At 31.3% G+C, this 19246-nt stretch overlaps 1 protein-coding gene and 1 long non-coding RNA gene across 3 annotated transcripts in view; one reads left to right on the top strand and one right to left on the bottom strand.

Moving 5' to 3' along the window:
• The window catches only part of Glys (glycogen [starch] synthase), a 106161-nt gene that overhangs the window by 4361 nt on the left and 82554 nt on the right, over positions 1–19246 (bottom strand). For both annotated transcript variants that reach the window (XM_085825771.1, XM_035370513.2), the window contains exons 9-13: positions 17760–17838; positions 11667–11780; positions 10778–10904; positions 10489–10646; positions 2047–2148 (exon numbers count right to left, since the gene is read on the bottom strand). In XM_085825771.1, coding sequence (XP_085681897.1) covers positions 2047–2148; positions 10489–10646; positions 10778–10904; positions 11667–11780; positions 17760–17838 — 580 coding nt within the window. The remainder of the gene's footprint in view (positions 1–2046; positions 2149–10488; positions 10647–10777; positions 10905–11666; positions 11781–17759; positions 17839–19246) is intronic.
• Positions 14007–18919, top strand: LOC146995175 (uncharacterized). Its single transcript, XR_015043599.1, has 2 exons — positions 14007–14138; positions 18232–18919. It is a non-coding gene; the product is annotated as an uncharacterized LOC146995175 (long non-coding RNA).

Raw genomic sequence — 19246 nt, 5'->3', positions numbered from 1 at the left:
GATTGGACGCGAAAAACAAGTTGTTACACTAAATTTTGTCTTGCTTTTATCGTGCACCAAGACAATTAAACCTGAATTGTATTAGTTTAGTTATTTATTATACTTTCTTGCACATGCTTAAGGCTTATTCAAGTTCTGAATAAACAAATTCTCACATATACTTAAGTCTTATTGAGGACCGACGCTAGATTATCTTACTGCCTGAGATGCGGTCTCTGTGGATTCTAAATTCTTCTACCAAGTGCCTCTCTAAGTTCTAAATTTTGAGTCCCAGTGCTTTTCATATATTCTAAATATTTTGTCATCCCTTAATTCTGTTGCTCAGTGCTTCTCTAAATTCCAAAAATTTTGTGTTTCCTCAAGTCTGCTGCCTAGTTCGACCATAAGAGCTCTGATGCCGGTTCTGGGTTAATGTGAATAACAAATCAGTTATTCTTATTTCAAATAGCACTAAATGTAATCGTTTGGCCTATGAGTAACATTAAAAAAACATGTTCTTACCATATGGAAAGAAACTTTTGTTAAATTTTTTCCTTGTCAACATTTCTTAGTGCATTTAACTTAAATCTGTAATAATCAGCAAGAGAAAACACAAAAAAACCAACATGAAAAAGGAATCGTACATTTTTTAAAATTACGTACTAATATTAAAAAAATTGTTTAGGTTACTCAAGTTGTCACGTGTTGATAAATTTGCAGTGATGAAAGCAAAATATAATAAATAATGATTCATCAGGTTGGCATCAGGGATATAAAATATTAATAGCTGTGAAATCAACAATGCTTTTATGTAGAATGTTTTGGTTTGAGATGTATGCCATGCAACTATGGAGCCAAATTATTGATCATACAAATTTATGCTAAAGTAATTATTCCTTCAATAACGTATTTTATTTAGTGAAGTGAAATTTAGAATCGGGACTCTATATATGCTTTATTATAGGAGGGGGGAATCAAATGAGCATGCGTAAAGCATGCCAAAAAGAAAATCATATATATATATGTAATAATAAAATTCCATAGTCAAGAATACACTTAAAATTCTAACTGTATGTTCTTTTAATTTTTAATGGCGACATTCTCTTGTTTGAAAGTACGTGGAATTAAATCCACAGCCCCGTAGTCAAGTTGTTTCTCCCGCCTTCTTCTACACGTACAGTTATAGAATGTTCTGGAAATATTTAAAGCAAACATGATTCGCTGACGAGGCTGAAGTCATTTCTTGGAAGCTTCGCCTTTCCAGAGGCTATAAAAGGACTCGCAAAAGGAATATCAGGGCCTTTTTCTTAAATGTCACGATGCAGTAAACTTCATACAAAAAGTTATTAGTAATTCTTTTTTTTATTTACTCTGGATATCTGATTTTGTAACTGCTATTTCTCCTGAGCAATAATAAATGGATCCTGTTTTTTAAACTTATTGTCTGATAATTTAAGCTACGACTACATTATGATTCTTCAGCAATTTATTTATTCCTGACAAAAGCTGGTACATCACATATATATTTTAAAAAAGACATTATTGGTGGCATTGAGGTCCAGATTTTAGATTATTCTGGATCTCAGATTTTGTACTGTACTTGCAATTAGAAAATTTTCTTCTGTGTTGAATTTAATACACTACATTAACCTAATAACAATATGATGGCAGAAGCAACTTGTGCCATCAGGTTTATTTGGCACTTACATATTTGTTAGTTAACTGAAAACATTATATAATGCAAACATCTTAAAATTACATTACCAATATGTCACATTTGGTGACACCATGAAATTTGAAAATTTCATGGTACCAGTATTAGCTAAACGTTTTTTAAGAATTTGTTCACATACACACATAGAAAGAAAAAAGGTCCGGGTGGTCTAAATCAAAGAAAGCTCGGAATAGCAACATGGTAACTAAAGTATAAAAATAATAAAATAATTGTCAAAATTATCAAGCATTCTAGATATATATTTGAAACCTTAATTGAAATTTTCAAGTATAAATTTAATGTTTGGAAGACTATCATAGCTAAGTTACCCTAAATGTCTGAAAGTTACTTACTATTCCTAAATTTTTCCAATCTAATAAGTCACTCAATCTTTCTGTTCTGTTTCTTTGGATGATCCTTTGTCTTCGAGATAGGCAGGTAAAATCAAACAAATACTATAAAACAAACAAAGCAATACATGAAAATTCCATTAACAAAAACGCTGCCAAATATATATATATAAAATTAAGGTACTTATTTAAATATAAAATCTATTTTAAAATAATTTAGGACTCTTACAATAGATATAGATACAGTTTCAATTTGCAAAGCAATCTCAATTAATATTAAATATATTACAATTTACTAAGTTATTTTTTTAAAAAAAGCTAAATTTATTGCAATATTTAAAAACAAGCAAGACTGTGTATTGATATATTTCTTTTATAAATATTTTCTGATATTGCTGCTGAATTTAATTTTATGGTTTAAGGGCAAAGAACATGATATTTAATGAATAAAATAAACACACAAAACACAAAAAAATGCCTCTTTGTGTATAATATAAAAATCTGAAAGCTTTTAAGATTGTATTAATTTTTTTCCATTTATATAATCCCTATAAAATCTAATTTTAATAATTAAGATACAATAACACGCCAAACAAATATTAATTTAGAAGTCAAACAACAAAAATCACTGTTATATTTTCAAATTTTCACAGGACTACTTTCAATGGTTTTACTGAACCATCATCCTCAGCTGCAAAAGCGCAAATGAACGAGATAAGATAAGAAAGTCTGGACAGGAGATAAGCTACTGGCGCCATCTGTTGATGAAACCAGAACTAAAACATAATTTCTTTAACCCTTTCACCGTCCTCTCCTGTCCGCGAAAATTTCTCCCCAGCGGCACTTTGTTTTTCGCAACATGTAATGTTGTTTTCTCTGTACATCATAACATTCCATACATAACTTTCGTAGTGGATGAATGTAAATAAGTATTTATTAAGTAAAATTATAAGGAAATAAAGCATAATGGAAAAGTAATAATATCTCTTCTTATTTCTAATAGCAGGATAATTCCAGGCGGTCCACTCCTCCCATTCTGTTGTAATCTTTTACAATTATTGGTTCTCTTACAGTTCTTTTCCATGCTTCAACATCAATCATCGAGTTATTATGGACGGTCCTTATCAAGCGTATACCCTTCTTGTCTTTCCAATTCACAACCTCATTTTTTCTCTTTTTCTGCAGAGTAGATGTTGAAGCCATCTCTCATTGTCTTGTATCTTATGTAAAATGGCACGGATATTCATAAAACGTGAGGGAAATTCTATTAGAAATAGAATGCCTAATTAGTGCAGACCTCTAGGAAGTATTAGAATAAACAAAAACTCAAACAAGTAAACATTTAGAAAGGCGTTTTAAACGTTTAAAAGTTTTAAAATGTAGAAGAACGCTTGAAGCGTGTTATGGCCGCCCTGCAGAAGTTTCACTTGAACACATTAGATGCATTAAGGATGACGAAGAGGTTAAAGGCTGAAGGCAAAGATGGATTGAAATTAGCATTGTTAACTAGAACAGAAAGATTTTTTTTTTTTTTTTTCTCTCTCTCAAAGAAAATCCAGTTCACCAATAGAAGATGTTTTTGGAATAATTTTGGTAGCAGAAAAATTGAAAGTGTGTTTTTCAGACCAACAATGTTGAGCAACTTCTGTGTTTCCTTTTTTCTAACACATGCCTCATGTTCCTTAACGCATATCTGGCCTTTATACGCAACTTTAATCACATATGCCTTCCAGTAATTGTGAAAAATAAAAGATACCTGAGATTTCCCAACAGTCAGGGTAAAATTATATAAGACAGGAGAAAGCCTCGGTTTCTCATTTATTAGTTCAGAGAGTTGAGGTCTTTATTCGCCTTTTATATGCTCTCTGCATTAAACTGTGTTTAATGTTCTTAGTAGTTTGAAGTGTAACTATTGACCTTGCTCTGTGACACTCAGCAGAGCTGTATGAATGCTTTTGAGGAAAATCCCAGAACTTTTTTTGGAAAAATAAATTTTATCAAGCTATCACCATTCTGGTTCCATTCAATCTGCTACGAACCCATTCGCACGTAAAAATATGTAAAATGTAATATGAAAAAAATTATTATACTTAATTGGAACCAATTGGCAACAGCCCTTTAAATACATAGTTTTTAACTAAACACATTCCCTCTCTTCAAGGATATGTTTTACATCATTTTGTGTCACCTACAGCATGTTATATCACTCTTTTGCCTGCTTGCTCTGCCTGTGAAAGTCTTATCTTTGATAACGTTCTTTTTCTATTATCTAAAATATAAGCTTAGTATACAGAAATTTTTTATGTACATGTAGTTTCTTTAGTGTTATACTAATTTAAGCTAAAATGTACTTCTGAATAATTTTTCCTGTTCCAAATAAAAATACTTTTAAACATTAAGGCAGTTGTGTTTCTTGCTTCCATTAGAGCTTATGCAACAGTTTTTCTTGGCCGTGACTTAAAAGTGGATTGTATTCATTTTCTCTAATCAGCTCTCTGTTAAATTTTATCACTGTATCATGAATGCAAATCTAAAATATCACATATAGATATATATATAAATATATATAGAGAAATGGTAATAATGATATTGCTTACTACATTGCTAAAAGTCAAGAAAACACTTATTAATAGATTTAAAGCATTTTATAAATATATATATATAGCAATCCTTAATATAATAAATTCTCTAGTTTATATGAAAGTATATAATTAAATTACAAGTTATAGTTATAAGAAATAGTTATAAAAAAGGGGATTAATATTAATTTCATCAAAATTCTCAAACAAGTTTATATTGAGGTCCAGAAACAAACTAAAATTACATAACAACTGGATTATCAACAAGAATCAGAAAGTTGTTAAAAACCATTAACAAACAACAAATTTACAATATTAATAGTTTGAGCTTGAAAACTTTCACACTTACAACGTTTTTCCCAGCATTAAAAGTTTAATCAATTTTGATAATTGGGATTCTTATCTAAAATGTATAAGTTTCCACAAATTCATTAAATATAAAAATAAAATATATCTACAAATAAATGGTATTCCTATGGGTACCAGCTATTCAATTGCCATTTGTAATGTTTTCCACTTTGTTAAAGAAAATAATGTTATTAACAACTACCATAATCTAGTGCTTTTCAGTTCTACCTATAGCTATATAGATGACATCACTGCCTTTAGAAATTGCAATGAAATTGAAAACAAGACATCTATGCTATATGCCTTAAATTTAATCAAGATGTCACTAAAGCAGCTTATTTATGCCTGCAAATTTACAAACTCAACAAAATAGCTTTATTTGACTAAAGATTATTCAATTTCAACAATCCAGCATTTTGAAAAATCATTACAAACATTATTATTAATAAAACCAAAAGAATTACAAATATATGTAATAACTGTAATGATTTTGCAAAAGAGAGTTTAGTTTACCAATTAAAATATCAAATAATCTACATAAATTTATTAAAAAAAAAAAAAAAACTTGCTAAAATACAGTTGTTACTAAAATGTTTATTATTGTGATAGAACCATTATGGCGGTATAGTCCCAATGTTTTTAACATGGTTGATTTCAGCATTCTTACATTATTTTTAAATTTTAGTTACACTGTTTAATTGTCCCTTTCCTTTGCTGGTGTATAAATTATCACAGAAATCACTTAGGCAATGTAAGCCTCATCCTGGGTAGAACACACTGGAGAGTAACATCATTTCTGATAGCATAGATGAGAAACTGAGGCAGGAATGTCCAATTTTGTCAAAGTTTATAAGGTTGTGAGGGTAGATCAACATGACAGGAATACAGCAAATTATACAGTGATGATATTGAAGCGTGATAAGATGCCCTTTCTTTTATTAACAAAATGGGCCTGCTTCAGCGTCCAAGTTTCAAAGAAGCTTGCTTGAGTGAATTACAATTTTTTTTCATTTTCTGGATTTTTACTTTTAAGGTTACCTATAATTTGTAGGCTTACGCAGAATTCCTTGTTTGCATTATAAAAGATTAAATTTTTGTCAACTTTTGCTTGAAAATATCTAATTTTTGTCAAACATATTTTTTATTATTTTTTACAAACCACAAGATTTTAATACTATTTATTATGATTTTATCATTAAAATACTACAATTTTTAAAATACCTCTGAAGTTAATTTTAACACTAATCACTACAAGTTTTCCATTTGATGAATAACAAACTGCTGCATAAGCTCAGTTTAATCTTTTGCCAGGATGCATATGGCAAGCATGATTGCAGTTTTATGCATATGATTTATGTAAATGGATTTTTTTTCCTTTACAATTTAGGTTTCCTACTAAACCATGTTAATGTTTCTTTAGAAGTTATTTTTCAAACAGTTCAATTTGATTTTGATTTTATAGCAAAGCAGATGTTACGTTAACTCCTCCTAGTGTTCCAGGACACAGGATTTATTTTTTGCTTAATATCAGACTAATTATTTCGAATTTCTATTCTATTATTTAAAATTATAGTTAATGCTTTTTCAAAATTTCCATTTTCAAAACAGTTATTGCTCTAATTTTACAGTTTCAGGAACTGACTGTCTCCTTTTTTTTCTATTATTAGCCTGAAAGGGCTATAATTCTCAAAACATGATTTTGCGCTGTTTAAGGCATTTTTTCACTTTTCATTCGAATCTGTTGCCATTCAGAAAGATGTAAGATAGTATTTTTTCATATTTAATCTGTCTGTTAATTAACAAATCAAACTATTTAAAACCAATAGATGCAGATCTTAAGAATATGACCTACAAAATTTTTACTTTTAAATCTGATTAATTTAAATAAAAATGCATTTAATTCATGATATATCTAATTATAAACATTAAATACTTTTTCACTTTTTTAAATATACAGATGTCTAAAGTTCTCATGCTAATCTAAATGCATATTTATCTGATCTGCTATAAAATGTTTTACTATTTCACCTGGCCCATCTCTACCAATAATCTGTACTGATAAACCATATTTAAACTTTAAAACAGCCCTTTGGAACGATCTTTAAAATCTGAACCTTTCATATTTAAAAAAAAAAAAAAAAAAAAACATTAGAATGTTATGTTTACTCTATCGTATGTTTTATGTGTTTTTTTTTGGCTTGTTTGTAGTTGAATATGTTTTACAGACTTGGTCTGCTCAACATTTTTTAGTTTACTTAATTATTAAACAAATTTATGGTTTTGATGCTGTTATAATTTTTGTTCTTTTGAAAAAAAATATGCAGTTACCCTCTCCAGCCTGCAGGACTAAAACTGATAAAAGCACACATTTTTATTATAAAATTTCTACCAGTTAACTGTTAAGTATTAAATTCTTATTTATAAATTTGTGAAATTATCAGTTCAGAAACAGGCCAATTCATTCATTTCTTTTGTTACACCAAACCCTTGATGACTATGCGAGGAAGGATGTAAATAAAATTTTTCTTTTACTATTTTCATTTTTGGTATATACTGTTTTTACAGTTTTTCATGTCTGTAATCACTATGCTTCTCAGTATTATTTCTAAGGGTTTATTTTGGTTGAATACAAGATAGATTTTAATGTTTTATTTTTATTTTGCCACACTACCACCAGTTGTTGCAGCTATCAGTGCATGACTGGATTAGAAGATAGCATAGAGACATGGCATAACAGAGACAGATTTGATGAAAACCACACATTAATTTATTCCTGGAGATTCTTGATACATATCTTCAATCACACATCATTTATGGGTGTGACAAGCACCCCACAATTCTATATATCTGATCACATCCTGAAAAATAGATGACATAAAGAAGAAAAATAACATGTGCATCCAGAGCAAGGGTGAGTAGGAAAGTGACTGTGCATTTCAGCAAAGGGTTATTTATAGAGCTGAATTCTTTGTTTAAATTTTGGACTACAATTGGACAAGAGCTTACCACATTACAGGATTAATAGATGACATAATATGAAGAATTTCTTCATAGAAAGAACCTATGGTGTAGACTGTCTACTAAAGGTATTTGAGCCATGATTAAGAAATTTAAAGACATGGGGAAATTAGGAGTTCAACCTGGAAGAGGCCGTAAACAGTCACAGATACCAGAGTTTGGGGGCAGTAGAGCATGTGCAGTTTCTCAACAACCTATTCTGACAACACCGTCTGAAAAGTATTCAGAAACATAATTCACTACTTCTCATACAAGATCCGCCATATAATGGAGCTGCTTGATAGGAACAAGCCACAACCTCTCTCAGTCATAGCCAGTTTTCTCAACAGAATGACTGTTGATCTGCCATGACATTCGAATATTCTGTGGAGAAATGAGGCTCATTTCTACTTCAATGGGACAGTCAACACACAGAATTGCCACATTTGGGCTAAGGAAAATTGGCAGATCACATGAAATTCCCCCACAGTCTCCAAAGGTCACTGTCTGGTGTGGATTCACGGCAACATTCATACTTGGCCATTCTTCTTTGAGGAAATTGGTGAACATGTGCCTGTCCCATGTACCGTTATAGGCCGTCGGTACCATGACATGCTGCAGACATTTGTTCTGCCACAACTACAAGCAAAGGTGAGTCCTTACATCAACCATTTTCATGCAGGTTAGTGTGCTCCCACATATCCATTGGTCCGTAAAGGCGCTATTGCCCCAGCACTTCACAAACGAACATGTTATTAGCTACTCCTTTCCTAATCCATGGCCAACATGTTCGCCGGATCTAACTCCGTGTGATTTCTGGTTATGGGGCTATTTTAAAAATATTGGTGTATTGTGGAGGTGTTGTGACGGTGAATGACTTAAAGAACACTATAATGTTTCATGTGCAAAGCCTCACAACTGATGAGTTATGATCTGCTGTGTAAAACACCGTCCATCCACTTGAAATTTTCAGGTGGATGAGGGTGGTCACGTGGAGCACATTCCCCTACATTGTCCTGGACACTATTAACAACTGCTCCGCTTGTGCAGTTTTGTCTTAATCTATTCTTATTTTTGTGCAAACTGAACTGTTTTTGTTTCTCCCTTACCTTTACTTAAAGAGGTTTGATGACAAGGTGATCAGAAACTAGTCAATAAATGTTAATATTGTTTCTGTATTCCATTTTGGTCGTTTACTGTTTTAAATTTCATGTTTTTCCTGAAAAGGCGCTTTCTGGTGAACATTTTAGAACTAAAAAAAAATTTTTTTTTTGAAATTCCATGAACACATCTCATGTATAACCCATATGCAATAATACTTCATTGCATTCCGTTCACACTGTAGGATGTCGTTCATGAAAATTTAATTATAACCACCCGGTATATATGTATATATATTTGTGCGTGTTAAATTAAACAGCAATTTATTATTATTCCTATTTAATTTATAAAACATGCTTAAAAAAATTATGCTTAAATATATGTATATATGTATTTTTCGAGTTTTGGAAAGTTTAGAATGATCTAGCAAAGGTGAAAAAGTGGATGGAGCAAATTGATTGGAGATTGAGAATCACTGTTCAAATATATTTAAGTTATTTTTATTATGCATACTGTCTACAAAGCAGTAAGACACCTTTGCTTCAAATTATATGTATTTTCTCAAGTACCATTCTTAATTTTGTCCAAATATTATTTGTTCACAACTTTACTAAATGTTCTACTACAGAAGCCTTGCTTGGGCTCGTTTTGGAATTCAGTATTCTATCTTCCTTGTGACTTCTTCTTTCTAAATATTCGTAATACATTTAATCATTTTTAACATCCAATACCAAATTCATGAATAAATAATTAACATACTGAAATACTCTGTCTAAATAATACTTTCTGAAATTAAACAGATTTATTAAAAGGCAATTTTGATTTTTCAAGAGGAGAATTTTCAGGATTAATAAACCAGACTAAAAATCACAGCAAAATCAATATATTTGGTAGCAGTTTTAGATATCTTATTTCTCTCAGTGCCATATTACATAAAAAAAAAACCATTCGAGATGCATTTTTGGATGAATCAATGGAATTGATATACTTTGAAACAATTCTACTTACAAATTATTTAGTTTTAAACTATTTAAAAATACTTTTAAGTAATTTAAAAAAACATTCAGTATATTAGTAATTATATATTTTTAATAGTAACAGGAACAATTGAGTAGGAAGAGTTCTATAACAAGGTTCCTGACTGAAAAATGTCACAGTTTTTGAAAAAATTCTTTAAAAATGTTATGCTTTTATTCTTTCAAAACTGACTAACCCAAACTTACATATTTACAGCTTAGAATTTAGATTTTAATTCTTTATGAGCATGTTTAAAAATTTCCTGAATAACTTTCATTTCAAATAAATGAACTATTTTTTAGAATAGCAAACTAAAAACTATTTTTTAGAATAGGAAACTAAAATAAAATATTTGTGCAAACTTTCTTTTTTTTTTAAAAAAATATTAAGGGAAAGCTACTACCTGTGCTAGCTGCTGTACAGATTCTTCAGGACTTTTAAACCTTCTATCAACAATATAGGTGCCATATGACATAGGATCAGCTACATGCTCTGCTATGAAACATCCGAATCCTGACAAATTAGTGGTGATACTTGGTATGCCCATCACTGTGCATTCAGCTGCAGAAAATATACTTCTTTAAATATTCAACAATTTTAACAAATTTTACTTTTGATTATTCTGTATGTTTTCTAACTTGTTAATATTCAATTATAATTACATTAACATATATGGGATTAATGATCCATACCTGGGGTATAGCCCCATGGTTCATAATAAGAAGGAAATACACCTATGTGGCAACCTCTGACAAATTCTTCGTAATCCATGCTAAACAATGGATTGGTAGAAGACAGAAATTCAGGATGAAATATAACCTAAAATGTTCAGAAAACATCATAGAATCAAAAGAATCAGTATTAATTTAGAAGTGAAACAAATCAGTAGTTAGGTAATGCAGCAACATTTAATAATATTGTTGCGAGCTACAGGAGCTTGTGACTACTTTTTAAATAGTCCCTCCAAATAAACAAGTAATAATTGATATAATAATTGAAAGTAATAATTGAAAACATAGCAAAAATAAATATCTCAAGGAGAAAAATACTAAGAAAGCAAATACTAAGCAGTTCCTCCTTAGTGCAGGAAAGATAGTGTAAATTTACAAAATTACTCACAGAGTAAACTCTAAAACATAATTTAGCTAATTCACTTTGAACAGACTCTCATACTGATTTACAACTGACCCATTCTGGCTCTCAGAATTATATTTACATGGTGTTGCAGTCTTCCGGAAACTTTTGGGAAAATTGCTCCTACAGCCTCAAAAATGTGTTTTCTCAAATCATCAATAAAGCAGCTAAATTGACCAGAAATTGCTAAATGCTAAGACCCACCAGGCATGTTTTTACTTATATCTCATGTTTTAGTTCATATGTTTTTACAATTTAAATATTGCTGGACTCAGAATTGAAAGAAATAAACAGTAATCAAAACATTTAGCCACAAATTCAATTACAAACAAAATAAAACTATTAGTCTAAAAGCAACAAATATACTATATTATAAAAATATACAAAAGCAATTATACAATCAAATTAATTTGTATATGTACATAAATTTTCAACAGTATAACATACCTTTACTCTATCTTCTCGATTATTGAATAAACAACATCTGCGTATATGACTCAGAACTGGATCATTTGCATCATCGATCATATTATGTGTACAGATAGGGGGTAAACTAGTTCTCTGCAAAGATGAATTACAGATAGAGAAAACTAATATTTTTTTAAAGCGATTTATTTGGTTAAAAAAAGCAGAAGAGCCAATACTGCAAGACATTTAAATTCTTACATGAAAATGTAAACTTAAAACAAATTTTCACATTTTCCCTGAATAGATTCTCTTTTAAATGAAATTTTCATGAAATGCAAATGCTAAAAAAAATGTAATAAAATAAATTAAAGATCTTCAACCTCACAATAAAGGGCAAAAATTAGCATAGCTCTTTCAGTTTTATTTGACACTGACAATGCTTAAGAAATTGCAAACTAACATTTCTGTATTTATTAATTTGATTCTTTCCATAAGCAAATAAAGATGACTGAAACAATTTTGAAAGAAAATGAGCTGCAGTAGGAAACTTAATAACTAACGTTTAGCAATTATGTAGCAAAGTATTTCCTAAGAAGTTTATCAGTCTTAGTATTCACTCATCAGACAAAATAATTATAAATTTCGCATCTACTTTATGTCTACATAGCTCAACAAAATTTTAATAATTTTTGCATTGGAATCTTAAACTGGAATATATTTTTGAAGATGGATATTTTATGAACAAAGAGAAAATACTACTATATAAAACCTGTTCCAGGACAAATTTATTGAAGAAAATGAGCTGCAGTAGGAAACTTAATAACTAATGTTTAGCAATTAAGTAGCAAAGTATTTCCTAAAAAGTTTATCAGTCTTATAGTATTCACTCATCATACGAAAGAATTATAAATTTCGCATCTACTTTATGTCTACATAGCTCAACAAAATTTTAATAATTTTTGCATTGGAATCTTAAACTGGAATATATTTTTGAAGATGGATATTTTATGACCAAAGAGAAAATACTATTATATAAAACTTGTTCCAGGACAAATTTATTGGTTCACTGCATAAAATAAAGATCATACAAAAATGTTACTTTGCAATTCTATGTTTTAACATGATGAAGCATAACTGGACTACAGTTATTGATTAGAATTAAATAATCTCTAAACAATGCCAAGTATTAGTTACAGGGAGAAAGGACAAGTGTTTCTTGACAATAAAAATACTCTTTTCACCATTTTATTCTTGTAATAATAAAATTAATTTAAAGTGAATAAAATTAATTTAAGTGAATAAAATTTCTTGAATAAAAAAATGGCAAAAATTTTTATTGTAACGAAACCTCATCTACATTATTTTACTCATTTTACTATTCAATAAGCAGAATTGATTTAAGTGACAAAGTATTTTTGTTCACTTGTTACAAAAACTATTTTTCATTACTCATGCTTTTCTCTGTTTTCACATGTCTAGTTGTAATTCAGCACCTATATATAAAACTCTATTTCACAGCACTAAAAAGCTGCTAACATAAGTTACAACATTGTTCAAATTTAAAACCAATTTTTTTTGTTTTTTTGTCTATTCAGATAACAGGGAGAAATCATGAAAATGCTCATGTAGTCAGCCTGTTTGCTAGCATTTGAACAAATGTTCAGCAGTCCAGCAACTTGGACATAATTTGGAATTTATGCATTCAGTATCACATTTTAACAGTTCTAATTTAAAGATTATGTTTTATATATAATTTTAAATGCTTGGAATTCTTTCCTCATCATGACATTCCTCAGCAATAGTAATTTTAATAAAAATTCAGTGAAGATATTATGGTATTAGTCACTGAATATAAATTGAAGGTGTTAAGTAACATTACAGGATTAGAAGAAAAAAAAAGGGAAGGGTGGGACAAGGAGTAATGCAGTAGTGCCAAAATATACTTTTAAATAACACTATGTTTCTCCATCAATAAAAGGGGGGAGTAGGCATGTATTCCAGAACATTTGTTTAAACACAGTTTATCAATGAATGTAAAGACCAGACTTTCTCAATCATCTAATACAGGGTGTTTATAAAGTCCTGTTCCCATTTTGATGTTTAATAACTCATAAAATAATAAAGATATAACAAACTTATGGCATTTATTCATGGAAATATTTATTCCTTTTCAGGTTTCAATATCTTTACTTTTGTAAATAACGTCTGCGCGTGTGGTTAATTTCAGATAATTTCATTTTCCAGTCTAAATATTGCCTGCTTATTAACTGCATTTTTCTCTCTTTTGTTTTTGGCAAGTATTGCAATGTTATGGACTTTTTCATTGGGGATTTGTAAAGGACAACGTTTACAGGAGGAGAGTGTCGAACATTGATGACCTAGAAGCCAGAATTACAACCGCAAAAGCCTCTGTGGATGCCAACACGCTTGCCAGTACCTGGCGTGAAATTGAATATCGACTTGATATTCTCCGTGCAATGAAGGGGCACACACGGAAGTTCGTTGACAAGGGTAATGAAACTTTTTAAGTCTATCTAACCATTTATGTTATTAATTTTAATCTATCTTTATTATTTTACGAGTTATTAAACATTAAAATGGGTCCGGGACTTTATAAACACCCTGTATAATAATGCACTATTTAACAATGTTTAATAACCTACTCTTCTGCCTAAAAAATCATTCCTCCCCTTTAAACCATAAGTAACTTTCATTAACTTCATTGAATGGATAACATATAAACTGCCGTTTCTCTTGAAATTCATACAGGGTTCATAGCCACATTTTAGTTAAAAAAAATAAGCACCTGTCTAATTACATTATACACAAATGCATAACCTTAAAAATTAGACTTGTAATTTAAAATATGAGAAATGCGGTATTTATTAAGGGAGAATAAGCATTACCTCAACCATGGAAAATAATTACTTTTTTTTTTTCCCTTTAAATTTTAAATAACAGTTCAATTTACAGAACTAGTTTACAATGAGAGGGAAAAAAAAACTATGCAGAACTAAACTATATTACAAGATTTAATGATGAAATTTCAGTTCAAAATAGAGAAAATAAATAATAATAAGGCATATTTATTGTATTCACTTGGAACCTAATAATAAATACAATTTATTTTTCCACTCATATTAATATTTAAATAATTTAAATCTAAATTCTGAACATTTTCTAAATTTTCATTGTATATCAGTTTTCCCTTAACAGATATTGCAAGCAAAGTAATATAAGTAAAAAAGAGGAACATTTCTGAAATCAGAAGACAGAAATTTGCTTCATGCAGTCATCCTTTAGCAGTAAAAGCTTAACTAACCCACATACTTGGAAATTGGCGAATATTCGGGCAGTAGAGCGCAACTTGAAAAAGAGGAGTGGGGGGGGAGGTAGACTGTAGCCGCTTTTTAGATATTTCTGCTAAATAAATGCTTTTGACATTTCGATATGTACACAGTCCAGTCACATTAATGTGACCATCTGTCAAAAGCCAGAATAACCACCTTTCGCAGAGCGGACTGCTGCGAGACGTGCAGGAAGAGAGTCACATAGGTCCCTGAAAGTGTTCTCTGGGATGTTGAGCCATGCCGACTCTAATGCCGTGGTCAGCTGCGCTAGATTACGCGGTTGAGGATCCATGGCGCGAACAACTCGATCGAGATGGTCCCACAGATGCTCGATTGGGTTTTTAAGTCAGGTGAGTTTGCTGGCCAGGGGAGGACAGTAAACTCATCCTGGTGCTCTTCGAATCACGCACGTACACTGGCAGCTGTATGGCACCTCGCATTGTCCTGCTGGAAGATGCCATCATCCTGAGGAAAAACAATGCGCATGTAGGGGTGAACATGGTCTGCAAGGACAGATGCGTACTTGTATTGATCCATTGTGCCTTCCACAATGATCAGTGAACCTAGAGAATGCCAGGAAAACATTCCCCAGACCATAATGCTCCCGCCTCCAGCTTGGACCGTTCCGGCAATGGTTGCAGGGTGGTTCCTTTCAGAGGTTTCACGCCTTATACGCCAACGTCCATCTGTCCGATGGAGCATAAAACGCGATTCATCCGAAAACGCAACCTGTCGCCACTCAGTGGACGTCCAGCTGCTGTACTGGCGTGCAAATTCTAGCCTTCGCCGTCGATGAACAGCAGTCAGCATAGTTGCACGAACCAGGCGTCTGCTTCGGAGGCCCAGACACAGCAATGTTCGCTGAATAGTACTTTGGGAGACACTTTTGGTAGCCCCTTGGTTCATTTTGGTGGTCAGTTGCTCAACGGTAGCCCGTCTATCTGCCCGAACGCATCTCCGCAACCGTCGTTCGCCTCTGTCATCTATGGCCCGTGGTGCACCACATTTGCCACGTCGCTGATTTTGGACAGTTCCATTTTGCCATGCACGGTACACTTTTACCACGGCGGCACGCGAACAGTTCACAAACTCAGCCGTTTCGGAAATGCTTCCACCCTTGGCCCGAAAGCCAATGATCATGCCCTTTTGGAAGTCGGATAAATCGCTTCGTTTCTGCATTACGCCAACGATTGAAATGTTTTCCGAAGCCCTCACACACCCTTTATATACGCTCAACTGCACTGTGCTGCCACCTGCCTTCTGTGATTGGTTATTTAACTCTGACATGGAAAGTACGTGGTGGTCACATTAATGTGACTGGACTGTGTATATCATATAAAAATAAACCAATGAAACTGAAAAATATTCTGCTTAGCAAGCACAGTAAAAATCTTTTAAGTGTTCCTAAACAAACCGAACATCAAAATTAATTATCTCTGCAAAATATCGCAAACGTTATTGTGCAATACATGTGCTGCAATTCTTCCCTACGTGATTATTACGCAATCGGAATCAACAGCTGCCGGTATTGGGAGAATAAAGAACTAAATACGAGTAACTGGGGTGTTTTTCATTCTAATTTTCAACAGACGGCGTTAAATTTCCGGGATAGAATCATTCTTCGCTTGGGTTGGTAGACCGCAGAACTTTTAGTCCTATTCAATCCAGATTGAAAAGTGGAAAAAAAAAAAAAAAAAAAAAAAGAGGTCCGTTGCTTGTTTTGCAGCGAACTGTAACAGTTTGATGATGACACTGACGTAAAAATCTTCATATACACTCTTTTGAAAAAAAAAAAAAAAAAAACGAGATTTTGCGGAGAAAGGGGAGAACCTCCCAATCTTCGTACTGTATAATGTATTGGCCAAAAAAACAAAATTATTTTGACTTCCCTTTATTTAAGCCATTCCGAATATTATTCCTAAAAAGCTAATCTGTGTTAAAACACAACCATTTTTGGAAGTTTACTATACTTTAGCAGTTACTGCAACTATGTTATTATAAACATTCATACATATGCTCATAATATAAGCATAACGATCATAATAAACAGGAATATGAACTGACCAAGCGGACTGAGAATGCAAATTATTAAGATCTTGATAGAAATTCAAACGTGTGTAGTATTTGTGTGGGAGGAAAAGAATGCCGAATGTACCGGAATTTTCTACTGCTTTCGCAATTCTTTGACCAATAGAACGACGGGCACCTGTCTGTACTCTTCATGTACACCAAAGGTTATGTTAATACAGAGAAAGGGGAAACACTATTTCTGGGAGTATGATTCACCATCTGACATTCCATAATAGGAAGAAAAGTTGTTTATTTAGTTTCGGCTTTGGTACGGGGAAAAATAGCGCATTCATTAAAAAAACAAACAAACAAACAAAAAAAAAAAAAAAGCACTAAAAACAAAAAAATAACGGCTTTAAAGAAAAAATAAGCACCTATAAGGGCCTTTATATTTTATTTTCAAAAGTAAGGACTTATAAGCACTTATAAGGATCGCTACGAACCCTGTCATACTTCAATAAAGCGCTCATAGGTACCAATGCCTAAAGATTTAGGTCATCTTCCACAGAATCTAGTTATATGAATGAAATGAAAATTTACATATACCTTAAACAATGCAAGTTTATAAAAAGTTAATACACGGGTTAATGGTTTCAATTTCCCAATGAAGCCCAGATATTTAATTTATGAATCTTTAATAACATAAAATTCAATTTATACAACTGTAGTACTAAACATACATGCTAAAAGGTATTTAATAGAATTTAATTACTTGTGATGCATAGATGCAGCGCTTGAGCTTTACGACATCTTCAGGAGTAAGCAGTTCTTCGCTTGTTGGCAAACGCCCACTTTATAATACAAAACTTGAATCATTTTCTTCTACTACAATTTATATTATCAAGAAAAATCATTTAATATACAGTTTTTTAGAAAGTTAAAGCAATTCAAATAGCACGGCTGTAGATTCTTTAGCATATCTTCATAATTCATATAGCATGTACACATAAGCAAAATGCATAAAGAAAAGGCATTTCTGATTTTTCAACTTCTTACATATTTCTCAAGAATTAATTTTATTTTGATGGAAATCCAAACTTAGTATGTCCAGAAAGTCATACACATTTAGTAATGGAAAAAAAAATGAAAGAAGTTAGATGGGGAAGAGAACTTTACTTTGTAAATAAGTATCTTATATTATTATTCTGCATATGCATGTATTACACAGGTACTTTTCTTACCAGGAGACATCTTCTACCTTCTACAGAGAAAGTATTCTTCCACCAGAAAACTAATGGCGGAGTATATAATAAAAATATACAAAAATGCATTTTTGAATTATGGTAACTATAACAAATAATTTCTTTTCTTGGATATATGGACTTTGTATTGTACAATGGATTTAATAAAAACATAACACTTTTATAGACTATATTTAAACAATAACATTTAATAATTTTAATAATCCATGGGGGTCTCAATTTTAATAATCATTTACTTCAATTAGCAAATATTTTATATCATTAAAATGTGTGTTTTCACTTCCATGATGATAAAAAAAAAAAAAAAAAAAAAAAAAAAAAAAAGAGGGAGCAGTGATATATAAATAACAATTCATCCATTTCACAAAAAATAACATATTCAATGCAAATTATTTCATGCCTGCACCTTTTAAAGTCCAAAACTGCAAAATACTATTAAAACAGAAAAGTACAGACATAAAAATGAATTTAAAAAATAAAATTCATAAATATCCATTAAAGATTAAAATAATAAAATCAATAAAAGTGTAAATGACAAAAAATAGTTTAAAATTTTAATAAAATTTTTAAAAAATCGTAGACTAACAGCCAATAACATACCTTAAAACACACCACACTGACGTAAAAATCTTCATATACACTCTTTTGAAAAAAAAAAAAAAAAATCAAAGCACTATGAAGAACGTGGTTGTTTTTCATGAAATTGTATATGTGTATAGCTCATACACAGATAATAAAATGATTAAAAAATCAAGTTCATAGTACCTGTTCATGGCTCACAATCACGAATTGAGTTTTCAAATTAGTAGTTGGTTGAGCCGCCTCTGGCGGCAATGCATGCTTGAATTTGTTGAGGCAAGAAGTGGTAGAGTGTCATTAATGTCATCCTGCGACACATTCTGCCAGGCATTCATCAGTTGTCGCTACACATCTGAAATATTTTGTGGTGCCTGAATCTAGCGGCCCACCATGCCCAGACATGCTCAATTGGTGAAAG

The sequence above is a fragment of the Stegodyphus dumicola genome, chromosome 10, assembly GCF_044657685.1.
Source record: "Stegodyphus dumicola isolate Sdum_Otavi_A_Nest chromosome 10, ASM4465768v1".
Lineage (NCBI taxonomy): Eukaryota > Metazoa > Arthropoda > Arachnida > Araneae > Eresidae > Stegodyphus > Stegodyphus dumicola.
Note: the sequence above shows the minus strand (reverse complement) of the source record. Positions and strands in the feature narration are given on the sequence as shown.